This window comes from Aspergillus campestris, assembly GCF_002847485.1.
Source record: "Aspergillus campestris IBT 28561 chromosome Unknown P168scaffold_8, whole genome shotgun sequence".
Taxonomy (NCBI): domain Eukaryota; kingdom Fungi; phylum Ascomycota; class Eurotiomycetes; order Eurotiales; family Aspergillaceae; genus Aspergillus; species Aspergillus campestris.
In genome coordinates this window covers 805,227-818,709 of record NW_020194343.1, presented here as the reverse complement: position 1 = coordinate 818,709, position 13,483 = coordinate 805,227, and the positions used below count along the sequence as shown (strand labels likewise).

General features: G+C 52.6%; 4 protein-coding genes across 4 annotated transcripts; 2 read left to right on the top strand and 2 right to left on the bottom strand.

The window, feature by feature from the left end:
* Window positions 1–1,176: 1,176 nt before the first annotated feature.
* On the top strand, window positions 1,177–3,509 carry P168DRAFT_298005 (putative chromatin remodeling complex subunit (Rsc9); the record flags this gene model as incomplete). Its single annotated transcript, XM_024838229.1, has 3 exons — window positions 1,177–1,210; window positions 1,267–1,590; window positions 1,657–3,509. The coding sequence occupies 3 exons, from the start codon at window positions 1,177–1,179 to the stop codon at window positions 3,507–3,509; spliced, it is 2,211 nt and encodes a 736-aa protein (XP_024691760.1).
* A 594-nt stretch (window positions 3,510–4,103) lies between these two features.
* Window positions 4,104–6,580, bottom strand: P168DRAFT_311642 (Zn(II)2Cys6 transcription factor; the record flags this gene model as incomplete). Its single annotated transcript, XM_024839520.1, has 4 exons — window positions 6,549–6,580; window positions 5,892–6,426; window positions 5,360–5,812; window positions 4,104–5,294 (listed from the first exon to the last, which is right to left on the bottom strand). Exons 2-4 carry the CDS (start codon window positions 6,375–6,377, stop codon window positions 4,104–4,106), a joined length of 2,130 nt encoding a protein of 709 aa, XP_024691759.1. The 5' UTR covers window positions 6,378–6,426; window positions 6,549–6,580.
* A 2,374-nt stretch (window positions 6,581–8,954) lies between these two features.
* P168DRAFT_319703 (putative integral membrane protein) lies at window positions 8,955–10,450 on the top strand (the record flags this gene model as incomplete). Its single annotated transcript, XM_024840305.1, has 6 exons — window positions 8,955–9,107; window positions 9,167–9,203; window positions 9,265–9,332; window positions 9,394–9,770; window positions 9,853–9,920; window positions 10,002–10,450. The coding sequence occupies 6 exons, from the start codon at window positions 8,955–8,957 to the stop codon at window positions 10,448–10,450; spliced, it is 1,152 nt and encodes a 383-aa protein (XP_024691758.1).
* A 598-nt stretch (window positions 10,451–11,048) lies between these two features.
* P168DRAFT_271162 (stromal membrane-associated protein) lies at window positions 11,049–13,396 on the bottom strand. The gene is made up of 5 exons (XM_024835247.1): window positions 13,225–13,396; window positions 12,909–13,077; window positions 12,803–12,847; window positions 12,641–12,743; window positions 11,049–12,578 (listed from the first exon to the last, which is right to left on the bottom strand). The coding sequence occupies exons 1-5, from the start codon at window positions 13,331–13,333 to the stop codon at window positions 11,277–11,279; spliced, it is 1,728 nt and encodes a 575-aa protein (XP_024691757.1). The 5' UTR covers window positions 13,334–13,396; the 3' UTR covers window positions 11,049–11,276.
* Between the last annotated feature and the right edge of the window lie 87 nt (window positions 13,397–13,483).

Genomic DNA, 13,483 nt, shown 5'->3' with positions numbered 1-13,483 from the left:
GATCTACCGTTGCAAGGGTAAGGGTTGACCGTGTGGTGGGGTTGCAAACATTGTTTTGTCGTATCATAGTCCAGCGAGCGAAGTTGAATCGCTTCGCTGGTTTATTTGGTGATATCTGAGTTCATGAACCAGTCTGAATAGCCCCACGCAATTTTGGCAAAGGGTCTATATAGACCTGATATGTCAACTAATTTTTGACCCTAAAAACTGTCATATTGGTGGATGGTTGATGATCATAAAGAAGGGATCAAAAATCGCGTAGATGCTGAGAAGTGGTGGGGTCTGTATAAGCAGCCATGGAACTTCCAGGTACTATGTAGCTTGTCGAAGAATGGTATGGCAGCTTCAGATTCATTCATAAGATTGGATCTTCCATCCATCAAAGAGATGGATGATGCAGGAAGTTGAACGCAAGGGTCAACCTGAATAGTGTATGCACGATTTGGTGCCTCACACACAAGGCTGCAACAAAATTACATAAAACATGCAAAACAGACAAACATCCCAAACAGGAATAGCGGAAGCACAGATAATCCGGAGACGCGCCTGAGGCTAGCAGGAGCTCAGCGCGGACTTTTGCCTGGGATCGATTGATTTGCTTGATTGCTGTGCCTTTTTGGATTGCAGGATCAACGTCCTCGTTGTTCACACAGTGCCCCCCAGGGCCACAATTAAGCCATTGATATCTGGTACCAATCATCTCTGTCGCAACTATTCCACTCGTTTTGCGTAGGATTGTCGCATTCTTTCGCCAAATCCTTGCGAACGCGGAAGTTTGTTTTTTGTACCGCAATCGCATCCTCTACTCACGAGCATTCGGCAGCCTTGAATCGCGCTCGAATTTCTCAAGAAGGCCGGAGTTCGACCAACAGCATTTTGTCGGCACAGAACACTCTCGGTCTCGTTGTTCAACGCCCAACTCGCCAGGTGGACAAAATAACCGGGGAGAATACCAGAGCTCGTGTCCTTAGGAGCATCGGGGAACCACTCTGTGTTCAACATTTGCGTCTCAGAGTCTAATATATTCGAGATATCTGCGGTCGCGCCAGGCCACGAAGAGGCAGCATCCTGGAAGGGTGACGTCAAGGGAGCAAATAAGGGTTGATCTGGGCTCTGCGAACTTGATCGGCAAGACGCTGGATCAGGTGGTTGCGATTTCGTTGGGTGAGGCCCAAAATGTCTGGTAGCACCCCACGCACATCACTCAGAGGTAATTTTGCCATTTTATCGTCCGTTGAAATGTGTTGACTAACTAGCTACCTCCAGAGGGCTTGCGACAAGCTCCCAAGGTGAACCAGCCTTTTATCCCAGACACAGCACCAGTACGACGGTCCCATATTCATGCCAATCAGTCCCCACAGCCGATAGCCATGTCTCACGCCAATTCCAACTCGTCGGCCAACCCGATGAGCCCTCATATGACGGGCGATAACTGGGATGACCAGAAGGTCCCGTTGTCGATGCGCGAGGTAGCCACGCCAGGGAACAGACCCGGCTTGTTTATGGATCTTCCCGTGAGAACAAAAACAGCCAAGCTGCCAGATTTCTACGATCCTTATTTCCCGCTCAAGTATCTTGAGGTGCCCAAATGTATGTAGGCCCAACCCTGCCCTTCTTGTAAGTGATTCTACGGATATGGCTGACCTCTTGGTATAGCGGACCATATCTACAAACGAGCCCATTATGGGTTACAATCTGGAATCCCCGATGAGGTCGACTTCGCGTTATATCATCTCGTTCAAATATCCAACCAGCGATGGGATAAATTCAAGTTCGAAGGGTTCCCACTACTCGCCGAAACTTTGATGGAGAAGGCTCTGGACGTCTCCGTCATCTGCACTGGTGTCAAATGGGACCTTCAGTACGACTTTCGGGAACCCACCGACCGTGTCAACGCGTTGAATGCGCTGCATGGTACGCGCGATCTGCTAGACAAGATTAAAAAGATCCCAGTCACCTTGCCCCGAGATACACTTGAGACATACGAGTTCGACCACTGTCTTCGGAACGTGAAGGAGGCCACCCTCGTTTTGCGGAATATGGTCTTGCTGAGAGAGAATGCATTCTATGTGTCCCGATATGCCAAGGGGCTCCTAAGAGACTTCCTCGTTATCCTCATCAACCTCCCAGATCAGCCTCGCCTGAATGAGATTCGAAATGACGCGCTGGACATTGCAGAGGAGGTTACGAAGTACCTTCGAACCGACCCAGAGGACCCGCTCTGGATCTCTCTCATCAAATGCCTCGACTCAGCCGATCGTGCTCATGTTGTCCGTGCACTCTGGGCACTTACTCATTTCTCGACCGGGCTAGACGAACCCGATGCCAACCAGGCGTTGGAGCGTACGCCAAAGGAGACTTTGAAACAACTGTACCTGCACACCCTCCTTGACGATGAAGACATCCTAAGCGGCGCTCTGGATTTCTGGTACCAATACACGTTGTCCCGCGAGAACATTGAGAACATGATGGATATCTTCAACCTTGCTATAGTCTTTGTACCACGAATGATCGCCCTGTTAACCCACAACGGAAGGCCTGGCAAGAAAGAAACCGTTTTGCAGGAGGAGAAAGTTGCGCCACCCCCATCAGACATTCCTCGTGTGCCTCCCGAGCTTCTCAAGGACCTCATGGAGCTGTCGGAGCCCGAACGAAGCTCTCGCTGGCTGCGATGCTGCTTCGTCGAGGACCCGGAGTGCGAGATAACGCAGATCGCCTTGTGGCAGGCTTATCAAAGCCGCTTCGTAGACCCTCGAGTCCAAGGCGGTGGTGTCCTGCCAGCAGCGGAATTCATCAAAAACGTGAGCACGACGTTCACCAACGCCCAGGCCCAGGTGATCAACGGGCCTGGTAACGCAACGCGGTTTATCATCAAGGGAATCCGGCCATTGGAGACAGCCCACTCGTTCCAGGGCTTTCCCTACATCTACTGCAAATGGACGGACAATTCCAAGCCATCCAAGACATGTCAGCGCGCGTTTACTACGCCGTCGGATCTCCGCAATCACGTGTTCGGAGACCACATGAAGCTGGCAACAACCGACACGCCTGGCCACTACAATCTGGACAAAGCAGACTCGGCCGTCCATACCTGCATGTGGGACAACTGTACCAAGTTCAGATCGTCCGGGCCTAGTGACAACACTGCCATGGTCGCCGGCCACGTCTCATCGCACTTGCCAGAGGATCGTCCCGAGGGTGCGGATGCGCCGGTCTCGAAGCGTGCGGTGTTGCAGGAGCGCATCGTCCGCAAATGGTTCTATCTGGACACACCGGTCAGCGAGCACGGGGAGCCGGTTGGGGTGGCTTACAAGGCCTCCTTGGTGCTACGCAATCTTGCCAAAAACCTCCCCAACGGCATTGCTCCCAATGCTGACGGCCTGCCCTGGAAGAAGGCTGTCTTCCTCAGCCACCGTCCGAAGATCGTGGAGGTCTGGGACCGCAACCGGCCGCTTCGCAAAGAACTCACCGAGTTAATCATGACAATCGAGAAGGAGGATTACTACTGATAACAGACATCCTGTTGTCAGACGACGAAAGTTCAGCCAGCTCTTTATCTCTCCCTCTTTCCTATCTCTTTCTCTTCCTCCTCGTCGCCGTCATCCACCGTTCATCACTGTATAAATACCCTGGCTTTCCTCTAGTCTTCTTTTCTATTTCCATTTTTCTCAAACTATTATGGTGTTTCTCTTGTTATCTTGTCTTTTCCTTTCCCTTTCTCTTTCTTTCCTCTTTATAAATCTACAACATCCCCCAGACCCGTGCAAAAACTGCGGTGTGGGATGGAGTGAAGCATACGATAATCGGGGGTTGGACACGGCTATCTGCTTACAGGCGTCTGGATCACGAGGTAGAAATGGAGATCGGTGTCGCTTTTCCTCCCTTTTTATTTTCTTTTTAGTCTTAATTTTCAAGTGCTACAACACGTGCTGCTTTTATATCAAGATGTTTTGTATTTTTCATCCTGTCGTCTGGTGTACTTGTACGGTAGTTTGAGACGTCGAATAATACTATCACCACTTGTTTGATTTACAGAATGAGCTAACCATCCATGACTACCCACGGATTGATTATATTCTACATTGATATACAGAGCTACCTGCCTAGTGGGGTATCTCAGACCAATCCACACTTCCATAGACATCATCAATGAAGTTCTCATAGTTCAGCCACGACAGTTCCTCCCCACCCCCCATATCCGAAAAATCAAGCGTGTCCCACACGCTCGGCCACGCTACAACCCCCGGCTCCTGCATACTCTCCGGCGTGGCCAAATCCGGCGCTGCGACTGCTCCCACGCCGGGATCCGCGCCCTGTTGTACGGGAATGTCCTGCGCGGCAGTCATGGACGGCTGCATCGCTGTTGATACGGGCAAACCAGCAGTCCTGGGTAGGGGATGACGCTGCAGTGTCTCTCTCTTCGCCTGGGCCCGACCCATGAGTTTCTCCATCGGCTTCCAGAGCATGCCCTGGCGGGAATCGGCTACGAGCCCGCCCAGCCGGCCGTACGCGCGTTCGACGGGCGCCCAGAACATGTCCCACAAGAAGGGGTCGTCGCAGATGCACAGCTCCGCGATGGCGACTGCTAGGCCGTGCCACGGGACGAACATGTGGCCCATCCAGCGCCAGGGGTGCGCGCGGGGGTCGTCGACGAGCGCTTGGGATTTGGTGAGGACGTCGACGGCTGCTTGGAGGAGGTGGTCGCTGCGGATGCGCGGCGGGGTGAATGTTGCGATGCGTTGGAGGGGTCGGAGGGCGAGGAGCTGGATCGCGGCGTAGGTGCATTCTGTGGCTTGGCGGGTGAACCAGTGGAAGGGGATTGTGGCTGGTTGGGCGTGGTGGAGGAGTCGCGAAGTGGTCTGCTGGAAGTCGATGACGAGTTGTTGGCGCGTGGGCATGGATTTGACGGCTGGTTCGACAAAGTCGGAGTAGTTGAGAAGTCGGCTGACGCGTTGGGCTTGGAGTGTCATGAGGTTGTAGGTCATGTCTGTCATGTAGGGGGATTCGCGCGGTGGGGCTTCCATGTCGTAGGTGAGGTCGCTGTCGTTGGTGTTTGTGGGCGGGTGCGATAGTAGCCAGCTGGCTTGCATCATGGGCTCGGAGGCCCGGTCGACGGCGGATTGCATGTCGAGGAAGCCAATTGCGAGCCAGAGCCTGCGGCGCATTTCGCGGTCGAAGGGCCGGACGGGGAAGGGTGGCTCGGCGAGGTGCAGATAGAGGGCTTGGGCGACGCGGAGCGCGATGCTTAGCATTGTCCAGACTCGGCGGCTGCGGTCTTGGAAATGGGAGGACAGCTGGGTATGGTGTCAGATACCGGTGGTATTCTTCAACTGGTTTTGAGTGAAAAGGGAGGGCCCACCAAGGAAAGGACAAATGCCTGCAGGACGGTCAGGTCGTTGGTGGTTACGACGTCGGCATTTGCCAGAGCGGACTCGCACTCCTTCTGGTATTTTGCCATCATCGAGCTCTTGCTCTGTTGGAATATTTGCCAGCACTCGTCTTCCTCGACGCGGGAGATCGCTGAGTAGTAGATCGCATGAGCGAGCGCTGTGGGGGCTTCATGTCCAGGCTTGTAGTCGAGGTAGGGCTTTCCATCCAGTAGGAAGGCGCTCACTGATGGACGATGGAGGATCTTGAAGCAGGGATCAACTCTTTGGAGGAATAGTTGACACAGTGTTTTCTGTGTGGAAGTCGTTCGGAGAGCGTCTCTGCTATTCAATGGTGGATTGGGGCTGTTCTGGTGGCCATGGGCCATTGACATAAGCCGCTGATAATCAATGCTGTCAGACACATTATCTCCACTGCCCTTTACCTGTTCGCAACAGTCAACAGATATTCTCGACTGTAGTCACTGTATCCCAAATAGAGCATATCTGGAATTATCTGCTTACTTGCTTGAGGAGCTCGGCCCAGAATGAGACTCCCAGGTAACGATCTGGTTGATCGTCCGTGCTTTCACTCGCCGCGGCACCATATCTACTGGACCCTCCGTCGCCCGCAGCCCTCGGAAAGCTTTGTTCACCTTGGCCCCAGACAGTCCTCGAAAATCGTTCCGTTGAACCGGGTTCAGCATCACTCCCGCTTACCGCTTTGCGAACGAGCTCCTCCAGCCTCGATACACGCTCTCGCAGGGTTTCGTCCTCGTCCGGCGTTTCTCGGGCTGAGTGTCTACTTGACTTTCCCCGTGGTAGACGAGCCCGCTGAACTGGAACACATGCAGCCCCATTCCGCTGGCAATTGGTGCACGGGTCGAGTTTGTCACATTTCACCTTCCGTTGACGGCACAGCTCACAAGTCAGGCGGACACTGGCTTTGGAGCCAGGATTGGATTGAGATGGAGACTTGCCAGCTTTGACCGACCTCAGACGATCTGCCATGGCCCAAGCCGCAGTAAAAAATTCCGGACAGCAGATGGCCCAATTACGCCTATGGATGATGGTTAGATGGGATCCATTTGCAAGTCAGAGAAATTGGTATAAATCCAATAGTCTCACTTAGAAGTGGATCAAATATGGAACATAATCATTTTTGCACAGGCCGTACCATACCACGTGGTGCCCGACTGAGTTGACTAGTCAGGAACAAGACAAGCGTTGAGGAGATGAGGCTATATTGGGTCGAAGTGGATATGCCTGAGGAATAAACTTGATACAGACTAGGCCGTTAACGGCAAGGCGTCATGTGATTCTAAAAGGGGTTTAGCGCGTCTTCGTGCTCATCTTTCAGGCTTTCAGTCCCGAAATTCCCATCGTCCCAATGGTTTCCACCTCATCGGTTATTCGGTCTTTCCTGTTACTATTCTTATCTTGGAGTACAATGGCTTGCCCTGAACCGTCAATGGCAGTTGCCACGGGAATTCAATCGGCAACACCGGGGAATAGCGTCGGAATGTGCCCGTCCTGCTGAACATCAAATATCAGGCCAGAGACCTTTTCTTATCATGATCGTATAGACTAGATTTCCCGCCAAGTCATATCAATGCGGTTTATCATTACTATGGTCGCGCATTATGGGGCCGTCGGAGCACTAACACTGAGACATGGCTCCTCTTCAAGGTTCACCCATCCTCGATCGACCCTGCTAGACCCTCTCACGAGGCCGACTCTGCGGTTCCAATTCCCTGGGTGGAAAAGTCTATCGATCCGACTAACCCAATTCTTTGAAAGGTCGCGACGCTAGCTAGTCAGTCACAACTTGCGTGTCGTAACAAAGTTCTCCACGGATTCCAAAAGGTCGAGTCTCCACTTTGGGCAAATCGTCTAGTGTCCATCCACACGGAACCATCATCGTCACGTTGGGGTGCCGTAGGAAGGTCCTGCCGTCAGTGTTCAGTGCTGGCGGATACACTCCGAAGTTCATCCATACTACGATCGGCAATGATCGTCATTATCGAGTAGTTATGATGTACAGAATCGCAGCCAAACAGTGGCGTCAAGAACTGCCTGGTTGAGAGGACAAAAGGGGCCGGCCAGACGGCTGCAGAAGGCGCGTTTGGATAGTTTGGTAAGGACCCTGATTGTGACAGTGGCGACGCTATTGTCAACAAGTAAGTCTCTTCCGCGGATGACAGACTCGACAACGCCATTGATCCATGGTTTGCCACCTTCCCCTCGCTGCAGATCTCCACTCCATGACATTGTCGAGCCCACTAGAACCAAGGTATCTATCTGTTCATCTAGCTTTCTTCTGTCTCATTGGATCCATGTGTGGTGTTGTTTCCACCCCCTCGAGTAGGTTCATGATGAATCCTATGCTTAGTGATCCCACGCAAGAATTCCTCTCGGTTTGTTGTAAGAAAACCTCAATGATTATGCAAATAAGTATTTTAGAACTAACTAGTACTACAGAGCAATCATGGTATTCGCAGAGGTGATATCGTTTGACATTATCTACATTCATGAGCACGGGTGGAATGTCACATGACCACATGCGGCTAATCAACCGTTTCAACCGGCGGCAATTCAAACGACGTTCGTTCTTGATCCAGGCGGAAAAAAGACCTTTAAGTACATACTGCTTTCGGTGTATCTCCGGTGGGCATCCATTCACATGTCCCCTATAAAAATATAGTCCGTTATTGGTGGATCGTCGTCTCCGAAGCAGTATTCATTGAACTTTGTCATGGATAGTGCACCACTGACTCTTCATGATCTACCAAACGCCCATGCCTTCTGGGCTATTCTTCATTTCGCTAGAGGCCATCCTGGGAACTACGGTCCCGTTTGAAATCCATGCTCGCTACGGAGTACCTCTGAAACAATATCTGCACTAGCTTCCAGCTTCCTATTCAGTGCAGTTGACCAATGTCTGGATGGGGTCACTGGAGTGGCTCCTTCGCGGGGAGTCATGTCTGGTACCCGTGGGTACCGGACTTTCAGGGAACGAACTGTCGTTGATTTTATCCACGCCAAGCTTCTCATAGGTCAGGGCTGTGTCTCCCCCATCTTTCCGGCCTCTCTCCTGGTCCTGGCCCTTGCAGGTTTTAACGTCCTTGTCAATGCCATCCAAACTTTATGGCTGGATGGTCTCCACGTCCGTGGATCAGTCTTGGGCTCGCTACAAATGCGATCCCCCGCCCTCTAACTGCATGTCGCCCGCTAGATTTCTTTCCCCTGGCCAATCTCTTTTGCATTTAACTTGGTCTCCACGCCTAGCTATGTCGCTTTGGCTGGCTTTTTAATTTTATCTCACAACTTTATCCTCGTCACTCTTTTCGGTCGACAATTTTGTCAAGGCCGCTCTCGTTTGAGATCGAATCTAGAAGGGATGCTGTATGTTCGATTGCTGTCCAGATTTTGAAAGCGGTTTCTTTCCTTGGTATTTTCTCGGTTCGCGGAGACATTCGCTATTACATACATTCGACTGGATCCCTATCAGCAGTCTTCAGTCCTGGTCTACCTTGATTTTTTCCTCTCCTGTTGAGTAAACGGGGTGAACCACTTCCCAATCTTACAATGTCAATCGGCGTGGCTCGTGGCCGGGAGGCCCTTGTAGTCAGCGCTATATTCACAACTTTATCTACAATTCTCACAGCGATCCGCATTTACACACGGGCCTTCCTGGTGAGGCAAATGGGATCTGATGACTGGTCTATCATTGTGTCTTTGGTGAGCTTGACGCGCGGTGGCTAAATCGATGAATGCAAACCACTGACCATCACGTCCAGGCCTTTAGCTGGGGGTTCTTCGGTCTTTTTGTTGGAGGTGTGTTTTTATCCACTGCTTGGTCGGCTGAATTGGGTCCCAATGCTAACGTTCTTACCAGAGACCAAATACCTGATGGGTGAACATTTTTTGCTCATTCCCACGGATATCTATACCAAACAGATGATGGTAATAAAAAGCCTCTGACTTCGTCGCGCGCACAATATTTACTAACTTACCATGTTGTCAGTGTTTCTGGGCTTCAGTACCCATCTACCAGGCCAGCCTAATCACCACAAAAGCCTCAATCCTTCTGCAATACAGACGGGTGTTTTCAACAACCCCCCGGATGCGATTCGCCTGCTGGTGTTTGATTGGATTTCTCGTCGTTTACGGAGTATGGGTCTTCATTAGCGCGTGGCTTAACTGTATCCCCGTCGCAAAGTTCTGGGATGACGATATTCCGGGATACTGTCTCAACAAGAAGGCCCTTTGGTTCTCCAACTCGGGAATCCACATCTTTACCGATGTTCTGCTCTTGATCTACCCTATGCCAGTCCTACGAAGCCTTCAACTCCCGAAGCGGCAGAAGTTTGCGATCATGGGAGTCTTTGCCCTAGGGATATTGTAAGTCTTGAGTCTCCGACCACGTCGCCCTCATCATGGGGTGGAATAGAGAACCACTTACCAACAATAATGAAAAAAACAGTGTCCTGATCACAAGTATCCTACGCTTGAAGAGTCTCCTCGTCATCTCCAACTCCGCCGACCCAACCTGTACGCACCTCTCCCACTCAATGCACACCCCTATCCCATCCCATCTCATCCCAAACTAACCCCCAACCCACACAAAAACAGACGACAACCCCTCAGCAGCAACCTGGTCCGCAGTCGAATGCAACGTCGCCATCATCTGCGCCTGCCTCCCCGCCACAAAAGCCTTCATCTCGCGCCTGGTCCCCCGATTCTTCTCCACCGGCGGCAACACCTACAAGTACCAAAGCAGGAGCAAATACATCGACACCCACGGCGGCGGTGGCCGCAGCCACAACCCCCACGTCTCCAACGTGCAGACCTCGATCGCCGCCTACAACAACCGGCCAGAGTACCACATGAGCACGCTCAAGAGCCCGAAAGACCCGCGCACGAACAGCGTCGATAGCAAAGTTTCGTCTTCCTCGGGAGGAGAAGATCAGGCCCAGCGCGGCGAAATCAAGGTGACGACTATGATTTCGACGCAATTTGGTTCGGGGGCGCCCCGGGATGGAGACGATGACTCGAGTGTGCAGAATTTGGTGCTGAAATGAGTGGGGTTTCCCAATTATGAATTCGGCCTCTGCCTATTTTGGTCTTGATTTTGTTTTTGCTTTTTCGCTTTTCGCTACCCTTTTCTATCTATATATACCCTTGTCACGGCGTACCATTTCCCGCTTATAGAATAGCCATTGTTTATGCGCTATTCATTCTCCACTTTTCTTTTTCTCTTCTTCAATGCTTATGGTCATCATGTCTTTCTAATCATATATACCTACCTGTTTTACCGATCGAATCGCTTAGTGGTACCTGAGCGCAAAAATGTGGAGTTTCATTTGTTGAAGGCTCTATTCACCTCTATATCCGCTCTCCACACTAAGTATAGGGTACTGTCTTAAAAGCAGAGGGTTCGAATCTCAGTATATACATGAGTTTATCTGTTGTAATGATAATATTGATAACAAACAGGTCACCGCGGGCCATTTGCTAAAATATTGCTAGTAACGTTGGACGAAACCAAGCTTATTTCATTCCTATAATCATTTTATCTATTACCGTTATCTCTTATTTATTTGCATTTCTCGCGCAAAGCCGAGAAGAAATGATGGTCGTTGTTGACGCGTTGGAATAGTTAGTCTATTTTGTTCATGGAAGACAGACACCGCCCGGTTTACGCCCTTAACCCGGAACACTGAGAGGATGCAGTATCACAAGGGAAAACAATCCGAAAAAGAAGAAAGGCGGCAATAAACAAGAATCAACAGAAGATTGAATGATATTTGCGATTTAGCGCTCAAGTCTAAATATAACACCAACTATGTGCAATTTATGTAAAAAAAGAGATCAAGTCGAAGCGGATAAATCGGGATAGGAAAAAAACTACTCCCAGACATTAGAGAATAAATCATCAGCCCCGCTAAACCCGCCAGCCGGTTTAGGTGGAGGAGCACTCGTCGTAGTGGTGGCCGCGGGGACCGGAGCCGCGCTGGTCCAGCCGCCAAAGTCCTCGTCCGTGGCCACGGTGGGCGCGGGCTTCGAGCTGGCCGCGGGCGAGGAGGCCTGGGCACCCCAGCCGCCGCCGAAGTCGTTCGGCGTCAGCGTGTCCGGTACCTTCATGGTCGAGGATGGCGCTGCAGCAGGCGCCGGGTCCGGCGTGCTCCATGCATTTCCGCCCCACGGGTCGATAGTGGCCGGCATTGCGCTCGCCACACTGGCAGTCACGGGAGACGCGGCGGGTTTCGGAGCTGTCTGGAGAGGTGGAGGGTTGAGGTTGAACGCGGAACTCAGTTCTTGTTGAGGGGAGATGGCCGGTGGGGGCGGTGATCTTGCGGCAGTCGAAACCGGGGGGGAGGAGAGTCCGAATAAGTCATTGGACGCCGCGGGGGGTGGGTTCGGCTTGGAGGGCGGGGGCGATGCAAACCCGCCAAATCCGGAATCAAAGGCGTTGGACGAGACCGAGGCATTGCGGGAGGCCTGGGGTTTCGCAGGCGGGAACGTCGGGGAGGTGAGACTGTCGAATAGACTGCCGCCGCCGCTACTAGCGGAAGCTGCCGGGGAGGTAACCTTGGGAGCCGCCGGGGTCGCCTTTGTATTGTTGAAACTGGTCAGGTTGGCAAACGGCGATGGTTTCTCGGCCTGCTTCGGAGGGGCCGGAGACGTGGTCGACGGGAAGCTCAGTCCACTGAAGGCATCAGTCAGACCGCCCATATTGGACGATGAGGCGGACTGCGGCGGTGGTGGCGACGCCATATCCCCAAAATCGCCGAAAGACGGAGAGCGTTCATGCTGTGCCGGAGCCTGTTGAGGCTGAGGTTTCGAGTAAAGAGAGAGAATCGACTGCTTCAAGTCCGGCCTAGACGATCCCGTGGTGCCACCGGGTGTAGACGAAGTGCTGTTCGGGCGACTGGGGGGGGCCGGCTGAGTGCTGCCAAAGAAATCCAGTCCAAGCAACGAGTCTCCCGGGCGCGCGGCGGCTTTAGAAGCAGCCTGAGGCTGGGCTCTGGGCGCGGGTCGAGTCGCGGGGTCGGTTGTGCTGGGACGAGCGGGGGGGGCAATGTGGTCGTCGCCGAAGAGGTCGATGGCCGGTTGGGGCGCACGACGCGTTGGGGGTTGACTGGCCGTTGCGGTCCGCTGCGATGCCGAACGCTCAATCTTGGCCTTTTCCTGCACAACCGCGAGGGGCTATTGGCACCGGTTAGTGGTCAGATGGCAATCAAAAGGAGGTATTCCACGAAATTACTTACGACGTCGTCATCGCCAACGTCCAAGGTGGAAGGGTCGGGCATTCCACCGTCCATCACCCACCGCTTGGATTCGTATTTGGTCCGAATGAAGTTCTCGATCTTACTATTCCCAGTCGTTCATTAGCGATAGACGAAGCGCCGGCGGTCCAGAGTTCCACTTACGCTTCTGCCGGAACATGCCCAGGAGCCAACTTCGCCTCCCAATATCTGTCATCCAGTCAGTCGCCTGAAACCACCGATAAACACCACACCGCAAGAAAGAACGCACTTATTCGCTCTCGCATTCCCCCATTTCAACACACTCTGGAGCTGTTCGTCGGTCCAGGCATCGAGATCCACGGATTTGACCCGACTGATATGGGTGCCCATGCCGCGATGGATACCCGAGCAGCGGATACAAACGAAGATGCCCAAGTTCCATGACGCCCACCGGGGGTCTAAAAGAGTCCATTGTCAGCGCCTGACACGGGAACTGCATTATATCACAATATTGAATCCTCCAATTTCGACATCGAGCAACGGTGGCGCAATAAGAACCAGATCCCGGACGCGGGGGAAGGGGGAGGGGCCAAGGGTCCACTTACGCTTATTGCGCTTGCAGTCGGCACATATCTTGTTTGAATCGAGTTTCAGCAGATTCTTGATCGTCTGCTGATTCTGGGCAGCCTGGGAGGGAGTTGGACGTCGAGACATTAAAACGGCCGTTGCGAGGAAGGCAATGCAGAGGGTGGAAGTGTAGGGGGGAAGAAGGTGAGGTTGAAACAGAGAAGCGGATGAAGGAGAAAGAGAAATGTGGCGTCCAGCGGGCCCGACGGCCTGAGGCGCGCTTCATGCCCGATCCGG